The 17619-nt window shown below is 40.4% G+C and overlaps 1 protein-coding gene across 2 annotated transcripts in view; it reads left to right on the forward strand.

Moving 5' to 3' along the window:
- Nucleotides 1-1989: 1989 nt before the first annotated feature.
- Nucleotides 1990-17619, forward strand: part of ADCY1 (adenylate cyclase 1) — a 362236-nt gene continuing 346606 nt past the window's right edge. For both annotated transcript variants that reach the window (XM_072598102.1, XM_072598103.1), the window contains exon 1: nt 1990-3210. In XM_072598102.1, coding sequence (XP_072454203.1) covers nt 2581-3210 — 630 coding nt within the window. In that variant the 5' untranslated portion in view covers nt 1990-2580. The remainder of the gene's footprint in view (nt 3211-17619) is intronic.

Genomic DNA, 17619 nt, shown 5'->3' on the forward strand with positions numbered 1-17619 from the left:
GATTTACCAAATTTCAAATGTAGTCCTAATCTGGACACCTACTGTTTACTTACTATACTTTTTAATTCAAGACCCCCAAAGAGAAGGCAAATTCCTCAAGGGCAGGAATTATTACATTTTTATTTTTTACCTCTGTAGGCCCAAGGCCTTGAACAAACTTAATCAATCTTTGGTTGAATTAAAGGCATAATTATGCATAGAAAAATCCTGCTGAAGCAATTAACCCTATCTTATTTATAAGACCTCTGGAGTAGGGGAGTAGGGGGGTAAATAAATATATTTTATGAGAGCAGAGATTTTATATATACCTACACATACACACATATAGATATAGATATATACAGATATCTATTATATATAGCATTTGCATCCCTAGCTTCTCATTGTCTTTCATGTGATAAGCTCTTAATAAACATTTGTTGAATTAAATTGGAATAAAATATATGGCTTTTTGAGGGTTTTTTTGGCACATTAATTTTTATACACCCTTTTCATCTTTGTGTTTTAAACATAAGTTTGAATGTTTTTAGCCTTACTTTTACAAAAGTAATTAGGCTAGAGTAATATATTTTCTGATTTAATAAAGAATGCAGTTATAAAACAAAATAATGAGGAAATATTCTTCCATATAGTTAACATTTAGGGATGGATGTATATAAAATTAGACCATGAAAGAATAATATTGTAGATATGGCCAGACCTTAATGAGATATAGGTAGTCTTCTCTCCCAGAAAAAAAAAAAAACTGCAATGAAACTCAAGTTCTTAAAACATATAGTCACCAATCTGACCATAAAATAACTCACTATTAGGTCATAATTTATGTTGGCTTTTCTTTTAGTGGACATGATGTCTTTGGGGGACTGATTTGTTGCCCTATTCAAATAATCCTCTTTCTGATCTGATAGTTGAGACAGATAATGAGGTCTAAGAAGCTAGGGGATGTGTAGAGAGAAAGAACCCTGAAGTGTGTGGAATTCATTATAATACTTTTTATCATTAAATGAAGCATCTCCTTTCTTTCTTTCCTCTCACTCTTCACAGGCTCAAAGGAGGCACACTTCATGCACTGCACCTACCACTGGTATCCACTACCTGATCCGTTCTCTAAGGTGAGACCACTGGGACTTAGCTGGCTCTGGCTTCTTCCCGGGCCTCAGTACATTATCACAGTCAAGGATCTTTTGCATTTGTCTTCTCTTTTGGATAGTCTTTGGACCCACGAGTTTAATCTTTGTTGTTTCTCAGAGAAGCTAACACCACAATAACCTTTCTTCTGCCCTACGGAGTATCTGTTAGGGGAGATCTTGTCCCCCTCACCTCCGAAAAGTATGATTTATGGTGTTCTGTCTTTTCCTGTCTCTGCGCCTCCTTCTCCCTGCATTTCCCTCACTCTTCCCAGGTTCCGTACTTTGGGTGAACTAGGAGAACCACCTTCATTTTTAGTCCCTCCACTTCCCTCTTACCCCCCACCAAACACTTGCACCACTGATTTCCGCCACCCCTCTATGTCCAGGGGAATGAAATTCCTTGAAGGTCTAGCCTCCTGAGTAAATGAGCTTGATTTGACTGGGATGGGAGGAGGGGGGGTAGTTTTTGCACTGTCCTGCTCTGACGGGATGGCTTTAGAGACCCGCACCACGCAAGGGGCATTTGGCTGGCTTCCTTCCCTTTATCGGTTATGAGACGCACAAGACTATTTACTGTAGGTGCAGAGCTGCTCCGTTTGTGCAAATGCTAAAGTGGAAAGCGAGGGAGCTGGAGAATGGGGGGGCGAGGGGATCGGGGGGTTAGCAGCCCAGTATGTGTAGCCAGGAGTAGGTGAAAGAGGAGGAAGAGGGGGAGAAGGAGGAGAGCATGGAGATGGGAGCCTAAAACGGACTCCAGCGTGGTCCTGTTGTCAGATCTGTGTTTTCTTCTTTTCAATCTGCTCGGATTGGGGAGACGTGTCTGGGTTCTCAAGCAGCCAGTGCGCAGGCGCAGGCCAGTCGGCGCCCCAGAGAAATGCTCTTGAACGTAGGAAGGAAGGGGATCACCCTGTCTCCCTGCTTCGCTCTCCCTAGCTCCTTTCCTCTGTCCTCCTCTTCCTGTCCCCGCTTCTTCCCCGTCCTCGCTCCTCCCGCTGTCCATTTCTCAGCCCTCGCCCTTTCTGCCCCCTGACGCTCAGACTTTAGCCTTGCCACCACCGTTAGCGCGCAGCCCGCTGCTCGGAATGCTCCCGGACGCGCTCCTATTCCTCCGCAAGCAGAGAGGAGAGCAGAGGAGAGGATAGGGGGCAGGCTAGGTTAGCTCCGACTAAGCTACCCCATCTCTCGCCTCTGCATGACTTTTTTTCCGTCTGGCTTTGCTCGATTCCGGCTCTTTGGATGGTGTGGGGGATCACCGGGAGCTTGTTATCCTTTGAGTCCAGGGGAGACAAGGGGTGACTCTGTAGCCCTAGTGCTTGGTTCTTGGAGAGGCGGCGGCGGCGGCGGCGGCTTTGGCAGCGGCTCCTACCTCGGAGGCGCCCTGGGAGCCCCTCTATGAGCTGGAGAGGAACGGGGGAGGAGGGGCCCTCGGAGCATCTCTTCCCTGGGGTTTATGCATGGCACTGACATGGAGGAAACACCGTTTCGGAAAGTCAAAACGAAGAGAAGGAAGTGTCCCCCTTGCGGTTGCGCCCCTCCGGGGGGCTCCCCGGTGTTTCTGGAGGCCATAGCGTGTGAGGACGAGTTCGACTGCAAGGAGCTCGAGTCCCTTTTCCGGAATTACAACCTGAAACTGGAACAGACCTCAACGCTCAAGGCGCTGGCAGTACTCATCGTCCTGACGGGTACCCTGGCCCTGGGGGAGCTCATGTCCGGCCCCAACCTGACCATCTCCAAGGGCTCGCACCCCGTGCATTGCATCATCTTCCTCTCCCTCTTCATCGTTACCAATGTCAAGTACCTACAGGTCACCCAGCTCCAGCAAATCGTCAAACTCACACTGCTTTTCAGTTTCACCTTCGCCTTTCTCTGCTGCCCTTTTTCACTGGGGGCCTACGGCATCGAGCCTCCCACCTCCCCAGAGCAGGGAATGTGGCAACTCATGCTGGTCACCTTCGTTTCCTATTCCCTGCTGCCTGTGCGGAGCCTGCTAGCCATCATCTTTGGGATAGTGGTGTCCGTCTCCCACCTCATAGTCACTGCCACTTCAGTGACTGCCAAAAGACACCGACTCTGGAGAACGGTGAGTCCATGGCTCCCCAAGTTCCCCAGACTCCCTGCTTTCCCCCTTGCTTCCCCAATTCTTCCTTCCCTCTCCCTTTTCTCTCCAGTCATTGGAAGGGAATGGACGCCTGGGTCCTACTGTAGGGTACAGAGAAGGGAGCCTGTTTAGAAGACAGGGTCGTGTGTGTGTGTGTGTGTGTGTGTGTGTGTGTGTGTGTGTGGACTCAGGACAAGGGACTCGTGTGCGCGTGTGTACACACATCAAGGGGCGGCGGTAAAGGAGAGTGACTATGTGTGTAAGTGTGTAGGTGTGTTCCACCCCTGGAGCGGTCTCGTGTCTGCCCGCGCGGCAGCTTTAGGACGTGTATACCTGTGTGCGCCTACCCTTTGCAGCTGGATCCTAGTCCGGCTATTGCGCGTTTGCATCGAAGGCTTCTTTACAGAGACCGCAGGCCACCCAAAGGCTTGGGGAGGTTGGGTACCTGGCTCCACCAGGGTGCATGGAGTCAAGGGACCATCGGAGTTTAGGCAAGATTTCCACAAAGCCCACTGACCCTACTTTGTCCTGACAGGTCAGAGGAGCAAGGACTGCCGAGTATTAGCAGGTTAAACTCCCAAAAGGGAAATATACCGGGAAAACAGGCTGGGTGAGGTCATGAGAGCTGGCGAGAGGAGGGGGCTCCCGGAGGCGTCTAGGGGGATTGGAGAGCTAAGCGAAACTCCGAAAACCTGGTCCAGGGATCGCAGGATCTGAGTTTTAGAATTGGAAGGAACGTTAGAGGTCATTTAGTGCAAAACCTTATTTATTTATTTATTTTTACACATCAGGAAACTGAGACCTCCAGGGGCAACGTGAATTTCTGGGAGATGTCCTTGCCCTATTCTTCCTGTCCCAGTATTTCTTTCCTCTACCTCACTTGCGCTTACTCCCGCATCCTTCTGCCTTCACGCAGTTCAGAGCCTGCAACTTAACACGGCTTCCAACTTTCCACCTGCCCAAGAACGCGAGAAATATTTCCTTAGCTCTGCAGCATCCCGGGGACCGGGCCCAGCGAGGCGGTGGCAGATGCTGCTACTGCTGCTGGGGCAGCCTCCACCACAAACTCCTTTCGCGTTAACCCTTGGAGCTGCTATTTATTTATAGCTCTTCGGGACTTTCTCCTGTGCCTGGAGCAAAGAAGGCTCTGTGTGTGTGTGTGTGTGTGTGTGTGTGTGTGTGTGTGTGTGTGTGTGTGTGTGTGTGTGTGTGTGTCTGGGGGCCTTCGGACTGGAGAAGAGGAAGAGGAGTGTGTATACCTGTTTGCCTGTCTACCACAAGACGCCAAATGTGTTATGGTTTGCGTTACACCCTTCCCAACTCCCTGAGCAGCCGCTTCCATTTGTGTTGGGCATGCTCCGCACTTGGGAGAAATGAGGGGCGTTTCAAAGAGGCCGCGTGGAGACTAGCTTTGGGAATGGAAAAGATCTAAATCTTTTCCGAACAAACGTGATGCTGTGGGAGGGAATTTCTCTGCGACATCCGAAATGACTAAATTAAGAGTAATCAAGGTCTGGGAGATGGATTTCGTGGATTATTGGCGTTGCTCTCCCCGGGTTTACTTGAGCACTTCCAAAGGAATGGGTCGCTGTCACCCAGGCGAACGCTAGCCAAGTGGTTGAGGCCAAGGCACAGACATTGGGCATACTGCACACACTCACATGCAGGCTTGAACTGGACACATCCACTACAATTAACCTGGGAATCACAGCTGCAGAGACTTGCCTAGTAAGGATTATTCATAGGCACACAGCCCTGAGCTGGGGCCGAAATAAGGTTTTCTAGTGGGGGCAGGGAGGAAAAGGAAGGGATAATCTGGGCTTTACAATACACCCTAATAAGCCAATGGTCTATTTTTAAGTGCCCGGTTAGCATTTGCCTTTTAAAACACCAGGGACACCATATGTGTAAAATGAAAATCTTTTTTCCCCCTCTAAGAAAGAAAACGTCTGTTTAATTCAGCATCCCTTTTGCAGCATCAGAGATTCCTTAAGAAGTAAGAGATGGGACTAACAAATTTACCTCCTGCATGACAAGACAAACATTCCCTACATGACATGCCCAGAGGACCTTTGGTATCTTTGGTACAGGTGAAAACAACGGAAAGCTGTAGGTGGTAAAGCAGCCTGGTATAATGTGGAAAAATCATTGAACAAGAAACCAAAAGGCCTGGGTTTTACTCCTGTCTATGCTGATGACTAGCTTCTCGACTGTCCCTTAACTTCTTTGCAGCCCAGTGACTCGACTAGAATATCTCCCATGTTCCTTCCTTCTCTGGAATACTGTTTTTAGTGATAAAATGAATCCCTTCTTGTTCATTTACAGTCACATAGTCCTACCTGTCTGATGTGTGGCTATTAATTGACTCTTGTTTCAAAGCTTTCTAAACCACCTGACAGTTACCCTTTTCAATGAGAGAAAATATCCTACTTGCGTATAAATGGCTAGCTTGATGATGTGTATTTCAAGGGAAAGATGTGACAAACTAAGGCAGAAGCTCAATGAACTCTATTTCTGAAGTTGAAAAGAGATGCAGTTTACTTATCTGTGTGAGAGTTAAATATATGTGAGAGTTAAAGTGAATATTTGCATTTATGTAGTGTCCCCGTAGGGCAAAACTCTATATTGAGGGAGCTCATTGAATAAATGGATCCTGCCTTACAATGTTGTTTTGGGTGGTAGATAAAGGCAGGATACTTTCAGTGCAACTTTTATTTATTTTTGTTAAATGCAATGCATACTTAGAACAATTATTAATATGACTTATTTACTAGATGTTAAAACTGTCTTTCAATAGGCTTTGTGGAGAAAATATCACAATGAAAGTTTCTACCACCAATGGACAGCTTTTGATTTTTTAAAAACTGCTTGGTTAGATTTTTATTTATTCCTTTCCTTTTTCTTTGGGGTCCCAAAGGGGTAGGAGGGGGAAGGGATGATATTCACTGTAATTTTTCTTAATTAGCTACGTAAACCTTGTATACTTGAGATGAGAGAGAGTCCATTAGTATGACAGAATTTGATTAAGATATAAAATTAGCACAACTGCAAATAACTGTGCTCCCTCTTGCTGTTCTATGCTCCTGTCCTATTTCTTTGTGTAATTTAAACATTTGGAGCCATTGATTCTTGATTGTTCCCAGAATAAAGGAATATTTCTTAGGGAATTGCCTTTATAGGAGGGAGCAGTTGGTGGGATTCAAAAACCTTCATAGATACTAGGGTCATCTGACTGGATCACTCAGTCCTGTCTCCTCCCAGTCTAATCCTCTGTGAATATCAAGTGTGTGTATTTCCACATGTACACAGATACACATGCATGCATATATACATGTATAACTATTATTTAGATATTTAATACTTGTGTACATGTGCACACATACATAGTACATATAGATATACATATTGAGCATACGTACACACAGTGGAGTGAAAAACATTAAATAAGTTGAGAGGCCATGTTAAATAGAAGAAAAGTCAGCGGTTTTGGGGTTAAGAGACTTAACTTTGAATCTGACTCTGTGGCATTTCCCAGTTGAATGATCTCACACAAGTCACTTTATTCTTTAGGACCTTCTGGTCCTGCCTTTCCCCACCCACTGCTAGCTCTAAATCTGGAGCCTATGGCAATACTCATAGACCATCTGAACTAAAAGCAAGTAGTTCATTCAACTTATTTTACAAAGCAAAGAAACTGAGGCTTAGAAAATTGAGTTTTTCAAAGTCATTCACAGCTTGAACACAGCCTGGGTCTCCTGGTCTCAGTTTAGTGTTCTTTCCATCATACTGTCTCCTGTAGAGATACCATTTCTCTGCACCCTCAGATTTGGTGTTTTGCCCTAACAATGATGGTTTTGCGGATTTTGGTTACTTTCTTTTCTGAGAATGGGGAGACTGGCTTCTCAGGGCTACTCCCACCAATTGCATGTGGCATGAGCTTGAATCCAGAAAATGCAGTGCTAGTGTGGCTTTTACCATCTCTGATGGCGTGGTCAAGTGATACTCTCAGATGGTCTTTTCAACTTGTCAGGACTGCTCTGTTTTATACCATAACTGATAAAACTCTGCTCTCATGTATGGAGGAGTATATATACCTTGTGTCAAAGATGCCTGTGGTGTAGCAGGTATTATATTTGTGGGATTCTCCATCTCACTTAGCTCCAAGCCCATCTAGAAACTTGGAGAAATCTCTCCAGTGGTCAGTCTGTTAACATGGAGAGCTGGGTATGGAGTCAGAAATACCTAGATTCAAGTCCAACCTCAGATGCTTCCTAGTTGTGTGACCCTGGAAAGTCACTTAATCCCCGCCTCAGTTTCCGCAACATTTTGGCTATAATAATAGCACTCACTGCATAAGATGGTTGTGAGGATCACATTTCATGCTATCTACACACAGAAGGGAGTTAAAAAAACAAACTTGTTCCCACCTTCCCAGTCACAATAGTTATATCAGAAGAAAAGTCTTTTGTTTTCTAAGGCAAAGAAAATTCCTGTAACATAATACCCTATCTGACAAGTGAATCATAGTCTCACAAGGAATATTGCTTTTTTACTACTTAAAGTCCCTGCATAATGCATCTTCTAGAAAAGATATTGCCCCAGGGGATCTGCTCTTTTGCCTCTAGGAGGTGGCTTTAAGGTCTGAAGAGCAAGCAGATGTATTCGAATGTTCCCTGGTGTATTTCACTGCCAGTACTGCTGTATTGTATGTGTTGCTCTAGTTGGTAACTCCAGGCATCCCCCATGTTCTCTCTGCAATCTTTTTTATGCACTGGGTGCTAGTGGTAGGACTAAGGGGTGGGAGTCTTTAAGGTTTCCTGTCTTGCTGGGGCAGAGGTTTATCCTTTTTCATTAAACCAATCTCTAGGAGAGTTGTTAACTCTTGCATCATGGCCTAGGAAACAGAATAATGAATTTGAAATCAGAAAATCTGGGTTTGATTCCTGACTGTTGCTTATTAATTCTGTGATCTTAAAGGAGTCAATTGATCCATCCATCTCCTCATGTATAAAATTAAAGAATTGATTTTTATGTGCTGTTTTGCTACGACAGATTGTACCATATTCTTTACATATAGTCACCAAGACTCATCAAGCATATTTCCTTTGAAGTGTCACTCCAAGGACTCATTTCTGTACTTGGTTGAATGAGGCTGCAGAGTACTGACTCTGTGGATCAAATGAAGTAGTTGCTTGCCCTTGCTGTCCTTTGAGTTTCTTTCCAGTTCTAAATGCTATGAATTTATAATCTTACCCCAACTCTTAGATCCTCCTTACATCTGAGAGTAAAGTTGGAGATCCTTGCCGGCCAAGTGCTCCCTACCCCCAAGAGGCTGATCAGAAATTCTAATTCTAATTCTTTCTTGATTTACTTCCCTGAAATATTTAGGTGGGATTATACAAGTCATAATTTATACTGGCTTCCCTTAGGTGTAGTAGCAATTGTAATCATATAGTTTATGGTTGTACAACTCTAACTAGCCAATGAGAAAAGGAAACTTGAATGCTGCTCAGGTTGCAATGATTATCCAGGTAGGTTTTCTAGTTTAGAAGGACTATGTCTCCTGCTTGGCTCATGGAGCATCCAGCTAGTTGCCTGTTAAGAAAGTATACTCTGGATAGATGTTTTCCAAATGTTGTGTAACTTGTGATTGGAGAACCACAGTTACTACAAATTATTACATCCTTTAGCAGAATAAATAAGTAAATATTCTTTCTATAGATGGTACATTTCTGTAACTAGGATGAGGTAAGGGGGAGGGGTTCAACGCTTTTCCATGGACAAAGTCATGGCACTTTCTGCCATGAAGTCCTCACCTCTCTCCTGCCTTACCATTGTTTCTGCTCCCTCCATTTTTCCTTTTCCCCCAACTTTCTGGCACTGTGTTTCTCCCTTGAGTTTCCTAGTCAATGTTATCTGCCTGATAACATTGTCCTCTGTACTGATTGTCCTCTGTACATCTGCTTGATCCCATAACAGAATTTGCCTTATGAATGTATTGCTAATTATGGCTTTGAGGCAGAACGAATAACATGTCTCATACAGAGCTATTTTTCAAATACACACAAACAATGTGTGAATAACAAAATTTAGATTCACTTAAAAGCAGTATCAAATTCCTGATACTGTTTTTACCATCATGTATTTTTCTTAGTCACTAGATACCAAATAGTATAAATAGTATTATGTGAGATTCTTGAAAATTTTTAGTATTAAACATAGAGTCCTTATACTTTAAAAGGTTAGGAAACATTGAGTTAGGTGATGTTCAGAAATCAAGATTTCCCATTAGATGATCAAAGGACATGAACAGACAGTTTTCAGATGAAGTAATCAAATCTATCTATAGGCATATGAAAAATGCACTAAATCACTATTTATTCGAGAAATGCAAATCAAAACAACTTTGAAGTACCATCCCATACATATTAGATTGGCTAATGTGACAGAAAAAGGAAACGACAAATGTTGGAGGGAATATGAGAAAACTGAGACAATGTTGGTGGAGTTATGAACTGATCCAGCCATTCTGTAGAGCAATTTAGAACTACGTCCAAAGGGCTATAGAACCACTCACACTTTTTGACCCAGCAATACCACTACTAGATCTGTATCCCAAAGTGATAAAAAATAAAAGGGACCTATATGTACAAAAAAATATATATAGCATCTTATTTTTTTTATTGGTGGCAAAGAATTGAAAATTGGGGGAATGCCCATCAATAGGAGAATGGCTGACTAAGTTGTGATATATGATTGTGATGGAATACTATTGTGCTATAAAAAGTGATGAGCAAGATGCTCTCTGAAAAAAATCTGGAAAGACTTACATGAACCGATGCAAAGTGAGCAGAACCAGGAGTACAGTATACACAGTAATAGAAATGCTATATGATGATCAACGATGAATAATTTAGGTAATCTCAGCAATACAGTGATTTAAGACATTTCCTAAGGTCTTATGCTGAAAAATGCTTTCCAGCTCTAGAGGAAAAAATTGATAGAGTCAATGCACATTGAATCATACTTTTTTAAAGCTTCCTAATTTTTTTTGGGGGGGAGAGGGTCTATATTTCCTTTTATAACATGACTAATATAGAAATATGTTTTGCACATGTATAACCTCTATAAAATTGCTTGTCTTCTCAGTGAGGGTAGAGGAGAAGGAGGGAGAGAATTCTGAACTCAAAATTTCTTTTCTTTTTTTAAAAATTTATTTATTTTTAGTTTTCAACATTCATTTCCTCTGAACTCAAAGTTTTAAGAAACAAATGTTAAAAATTGTTTTTACATGCTGGGGGAAAAATAAAAAATCAAATTAAAAAGAAAAGATTTTCCATTAGAAGTAACTAAAGAAAATCAAATTAAAATAACTTTTAGATACAGTCACACACCCAACAGGTAAAATTATAAATTTGTAGAATTTGCTATGGAGAACAATCTGGTTATACACAATTCAAGTTAGAAAATAATTATGCATTTTGACCCAACAGCTCCATTGTTCAAGACTGTGTCCTGAAATTGTAATCAGAAACAATTAATTTAAAAAGAAACTATCCTATTTCAAAATTGCAAGGGGAAAACCTGAAAGCCACATAAATGTCCAACAATAATGGAATGGTTAAATAAATTATGTTAAATTGATGTAATGAAATACTATAATGCAATTAAAACTGCATGCAAATAAGGCAAAAATGAGGAATATAAAGAACTCTTGAAAGTCCTTTTGGAAATAATGTAGCAAAATAAAAGAATACAGCCTCACCAATATCATGAGATGAAAATGAAAGAGAATGGACAAAGCATTGAAGGTAGGATGGAAATGTTTGGAGTTTTTTTTATAATACTTTAGGCTTTGAAATTAATAATGTAGTGTGTAAATAGTTAAAAATATATTTCATTAGTTTCATTGATGTTCAATGTTCAATTTATAATAAGTCATTTAAAATACTTTCATAGTGGAACAGGTCACTGTGACATGAGTATTGGGATAGCATTTAATACCAAGTTCTTTGGGCAATGGGTAATAATTATATTTTTATTTCTATCTACTTAGGTAAGTGATATTTTAGTGGAAATAACAAAATCTGTGCATATTCTGGTATAAACAGAAGGTACAGTTTAGCCTATCTCTTACCTCTAATATATATGGTAGAATGTTTCAGACAATTAGAACAACTGAGAAGGAGATGTGCAATGTTTAGTATTAATGTAGAAATATACTTCAAGGCCAGTCTGCAGGATAATTTGGAGGGCTTATTAATTGATATGCCAATCATGGGGTTTCTAGGGTATTCCAATCTACTGGTAAACATTTCAGTTTAAACCATTATTCGTAGGATCCATACATAGCAGAACTTTTTGAAAACCTAAGAATAATGCAATCACTTTCTGTATTTGTGAAGCTGAAAAGGATTCTTCATGTAGGACCTATATTGGAGTACTAACCCAGCTATGATTTACTGAAGTCTGAACTGATCTCATGAAAATATCTCCTGAGTTTTGGGGTATAGGACATAAGTCCTTCCCTGCTTGACTTCCTGTTGGTGATAGCTGATTCCAGGAATGACATGCCTAGTATGATATGTTCTAAGGTAGCCTCAGGGTCCTCAGACTGAACAAAACTTTTCAGAATTCTCTGGTTACCTTTATGCCCTAGTGTACCTCCAGTGACAATTCTCATGATGCATGGGATTCATGAACTGGTAGGGAACCTTCCTCTTTTCTGTTTGACCTATCCACTGAGGGCTGGACCAAGACTGGCTACGTGTTGGGAACTGGATTGGAGGGAAGCCAGTTGTTCTGCAGTATTTACAAGTGATCATCAAATTTGCACGTTTAACTTTGCTACTTCAACTATTCAAGTAATTTATTAGTAACCTTATTTTCAATTTTGCGCTGCCAATGGCACACATGTGTGTTGGCAACCATGCACATGGGCAATTATGTGCAATAGAGAAAAAAAATGAGAGGTTCCATGCATGCATGTTTGTGGAGTGACTTGTATCCTACTAAGCAGTCTCAAGGTCAAATGCCAACTTGCCTTTGCTATGCTCCCATTCTCTGAAACCCTTAAAGATCTCAAAGAGCACACAAAGCATAGATTGCTGATGGATTATTTCAAGCTAGTGCATCCTTCATGATCTCCAGTGCCAAGCCCCACTATCTTGCTGTGGTTTCAGTGATTTTTTAAGCTGATTTCTGCTGTGAAAGCCCATCTTTCTTATTAGTGCCAGTGTTTGGTCCATGACACTCTATGGCAAGAAATCTCAGAATATCATGATTCCAGAAAAATCAAAGTTACAAGCAACTCTCAGTATGATGAGAGGATGAATGTTGAGTATTAATGAACAGCGACATATTACCAAAAATGATTTGCATGTGAAAAGTGTTATAAAGGACTTGAAGTTATCTGTATTGTTAAACTGAGGGATAACACATAAACAGCTTGACCCTCTGGCATTCACAACTTGTCAAAAGAATCAGAGGAATGTCTCCAGTACATTAGAGTTTGCGAGTAAATTGTGATCTGAACTAGTGGGAAGAGAATTTAGATCCCATGAACCTTTCCAACTCTCTTAAGGTTTATTAATCCATTATAATGCTTCCATTTTCTTCATTGATATGAAAGTGATCAAACGCTCAGAACCAATGTATTTCAAAATTACTTCAAAGTCTAGGAGACTGTCACATTTAAATGAGACTATAAATTTTTGTAGATACAATGATCAGTTACAGTAAAAATGGATCTCGTGGAATGATTTATTTGTATAGCACTTTGTAAACCTTAGAGTACTTTGCATATATTGTCTCATTTGATCTTCATCACAGTCCTCTGAGTGGGATGTGGTATGTGTTTGTCCTTACTTGCCAAAGAAGACCATGCCATCAGAGAAATAATGACATGACTTGCACTTGACTTTGCTTTGAGTGAGGGAGTGCTGTGCAGGTAACCAGCCTCACTTCTCCTCCAGAGCCATCTAAATCCAGTGACCAGATATTCATCAGGATGACTGGCAATGACCCAGGATGAGGCAATTAGGGTTAAGTGACTTGCCCAATGTCACACAGCTAGTGAATGTCAAGTGTCTGGGGTGAGATTTGAACTCAGGTCCTCCTGACTCCTGTACTGCTGCTCTAGGCACTGCACCACCTAGCTGCAAAAGAGCACTAGATTTGGTATCAGAGCACATGAATTCAAATCCAACCTCTAATTGTATCTGCCTGTGTGACCTGTGACAAGTTACCTGTCTGGATCCTGGTTTCCTTAACTGTAAAAGGAGCTGATGGATGAGATGACCTCTGAGGTCCTCTTTAGCATTAGACCTATGAACCTGTGTCTTGAATTCACATCCACGTTCTGCTACCTAGATGACCTTTGGCAAATTATTTCTTCTCTCTGGTCCACCATTTCCCCATCTGTAAAATAAATAGAATTAGCCTGGAATATCTTTAAGATTTGTTCTGTAGATAAATCATTTTTAAAATTTTTTGCTGCTATGTTTTTATATTATAAACCTTTATGGATTAGCTATGGCTGAGTACTTGAGATTTTATTATCCTAAATTTATAGGTAAGGAAACTGAAGCTCAAAAGTTAAGTGACTTGTCTATGGTCACGCAGTAACTGTCAAAGGAAAAGCTTGACCTTAGATCTCTCCTTTCTGCAATATCACACAGCCTTTCATAGCCCCATTATTTCTTAAATCTCTCATTAAGTGATTGGTGATCATAAGTCATGAAGGCAGGTAAAAACTGAAGAGTTTTGTCAGCAGTCCATCTCTATGTCTGCTTATAAGTAGCAGCTAGAGAAAGCCTATTTGTCAGCCTGGGCTCTATTCTAAATTGGATCTAATTGGATAATGATTATGGGTGACAGATTTAGTAAAGAAATTGTGTATGTCTTTTGGTCAGTTTAGTAGGATTGATTTCACAGGAAATGTTTTAAGAGTAACACAGTGCTTACTCTTAACTTACTATTAACATTTCTGGCTTGTGGACTTAGTTGAATTTTGGAATTTCTGTTTCGTTGTGCACAGGTAGATAGTAAATGATATGCTTTCCTGCTGTACTCTCTCTTTCCTCAGTTTCTCAAAGATATTGGTATTTAAAAAACATTTGAGTGTGTACTATCTCAGGCAAGATTTATTATATCACTGCATATTTTGGATGTTACAGCTTTCCCATAGTGTCCTTAGACATTTGTACAATGAATCAGGTTCTGTTCCTTGGAGGCTTTGATTAGATTATGAGATTCTTGAAGGTGAATACATTAGGACATTCCTTTTTTTTCTTTAAATAAGTTTAAAAGTATTTCTTGTCACCTTATATTACTTAAAATATCCAATTCTAAGCTTTCTTATTTTAAAGTTTAGATGTGTTTCCTTTTGATGTTGAATCTGGGAAGCCTTCTTTTGTGATGACAGTTCAGAGGTATGCAATTGGTTGCCTATCGGTGTCAATGAACTACATTTCATTATGCTGAGTTCTCCTCTATAAATAGTAAAAGTCAGATAGCCATTGGCAATATGCAGAATTCATACTTATAGGAAGAAAATTTTTAAAAAAAAACTCCAACTAGGTGCTTGTTTTAAAAGGAGAAATTCTGCTGAGGCAAAGATAACTGAACTAACAGTTAAAATAGTGACCATGCAAGAGCATTTGACAAAATAAAAGCAAATCGCTTATCTGGGTTACAGTAGTGAGCCTGAAACTCATTCTGAAAAGTGTGAAAGGATGAGCATTAGATTTGGTATCTGAGGACATAGGCTAGAATTCTATCTATGCTGTTTATTCTGAAACTAAAGCCTAAAGGTGGTTAAGCCTGCAGTTCAAAACCCTGTAAGTGTAGGTGGAACCATCATCCTCTGGACTCTCTAAATACCCACAGAGTACCTGTAAGGATGCTTCATTAGAATGATGCATGTTGGGTACATGCCTGAGATACTTAACTAAGGGGTATGTCATCTATGGGGGCACTGATACTAGCAAAAATAGGTAAGTCTGCCACAGGTAAATGCTGGGGAGAGGGGGAAAATCCATATAGACAGATTTATTTATGACACCATGACTTATTTTAAATTTCCACAAATAAGAAGGTCCTTTAACCTTTGGGGGTTTTAGTTTGCTTATCTTTAAAATAAAAGAATAGGACGATCTCTAATTCTAGTACTGGAGACTGGAGAAATATAAACACAAACAAAAATTAACCTTGCCCTTAGGAAGTTTTGCATTCTAAGGGAAATAGTATACATACATTGATGAGAAAATACTAGATACTTGGAGGAGAGAGAAAGCAATAACAAATAGTGATGAGGAAAGTCTTTGGAGAAAGTGGTACCTGAGATGACTGGTCAGCAAAGCTAAGAATTCTAAGAGGTAGAGGTAAAGGATGGGGAAAGGTGGTACATTGTTTTCCAGGCATGGGAAAACGCCTAGGCAAAGACACAGAGATGGAATACTGACATGGGGAACAGTAAATATGTTGGTTTGGCTGGAATGTAGAGTATGAGATATGGCTATGATTCTGTGCGAGTCAAGTGAAATGTTATCTGGGAAAGGAAGTTGGAGTCAAACTGTGAAAGGCTTGAAATGCCAAGTTGAAGAGTTGGTACTTTATCCTTGGTACTATTCACAACTAAAGATATACAGTCAGAGGACTGATACAGCAGGGTCTACAGTTTAGGAAGATTACTTTGTCAGCTTGCTTGAGGATGGACTCGAAAGAGGAGGGTCTGGAAATAAGAAGAGTCATAAGGAAGCATTGTAAAAGTTCTGTCACAACCTCTCAGACAGAGGTCTTGTCTTATACCTAGATCAAGCATAGGACTCAGTCAGGAAGACCTGAGTTCAAATATAACCTCAGAGACTTATTAACTGTGTAACTTTGAGCAAGACACCCAACCTGTTTGCCTCAGTTTTGTTCATGAGTAAAATGGACATGGTAATAGCACTACTTCATCCCTGCCTCCCCTTGCTGCAACTACTTTGAGTGAATTCCTTTCTCTGAAAGGAGCCTTGGGATCCTTCTAGTCATATAACTTCCACTGTGTGCATCTACTCTATATCCACATGGAGATCAGCAGATGATAATTCCTAATGGACTAGTGATACTATCACACACACATGCACACACACACACACAAAACATTTTATAATATTCTTATACTGACAAAACATGATTCTTCCAACATACTACCTCCCAGTGGTTTTTTTTATCTTTTCATATCAGTATCCTCTCTCATGTTGCTATAGCTTCTCACATATCTTTTAAAAATCTTCTCCTCCTTCATTTCCTTCTTTATTTCCTCCTGCTCCGTTTTTCCCTCTTCCTCCTCCTCTTCCTTTTGTCCTTCCCTGTCTCCTCTTTATTCTTCTTCATTACCAAGTTTCAATAAGTGTTGTTGAGTGATTGAACTGATCATGTTTCAGAAACCATTAGAGGCACCATGATTGACATCTGGGTAGTCCATTTAGCATAAAGAGAACATTCTACGGACGTTCATTTCCCAAATCTCCTAGAATGTCAAATGAGGTCAGATTTTTAAAAGAGAAATGAGATATTATAGCAACAAGAATGAGGATATAGATTTTTTAAAAAAAGACCACTGGAAGGGAGTATGTTGGGAAAATCGCATTTTGTCAGTATAAGAAGGACAAGAATGTCTCTGTATATCTATATAAACATATAATATCATCTCTGACCCACCAAGAATTTTGGTCACCTTATCTCCCTGTGGATATAGAATTGATGCACACAGTAGAAGTTATATGACTAGAAGGATCCATAGACCTTTTAAGTCAAAGGGTCCACTTTGAGAAACAGGAATGGACTCAAAGTAGCTGTGGCAAGGGAAGGGAGGGAGGGATGAGGAAAGGAGTTAGAAAGCGATCCTTCTAGGATACAGAAAGCACGAGAAGAGAAATTTAAAAAAAAAAGCCATATTTTGAATTTGGGTTACTGAACTCTTTTACATGGCTGTCATAGCTGTGCTATGCTTTTGGAGTACCTTATTGGAAAGTAAACTCAAACTTCCCAACCACAAGAAAGTTTGTACCGTTATCCATCTGTGCTAGTCAGGAACCATCATGTTAAATATTAAATGATTTTTGAAGAATTTCTAAGGAACTTGCTATGTTTATGCTGTTTGCTATTCAAACTTCCTTCTGACCTGAGAAGAAATAAGATTTTTTTATGTTTATAGGTGAATACCAAATATAGAAAAGGGAATTTATTATTTCTCCATCACCATATATATTAAATACAAATTTAGAAAGTTTCTCACTCTTAGTTTTAAGAATGTATTAAACAACTATATTCCTCACAATGTGAGAGGGCTTAAACCCTTTTGATAGCTACAAAACTTAAATAACAATTATTATTGAAATATAG

The sequence above is a fragment of the Notamacropus eugenii genome, chromosome 3 (assembly GCF_028372415.1).
Source record: "Notamacropus eugenii isolate mMacEug1 chromosome 3, mMacEug1.pri_v2, whole genome shotgun sequence".
NCBI classification, from domain to species: Eukaryota; Metazoa; Chordata; class Mammalia; order Diprotodontia; family Macropodidae; genus Notamacropus; species Notamacropus eugenii.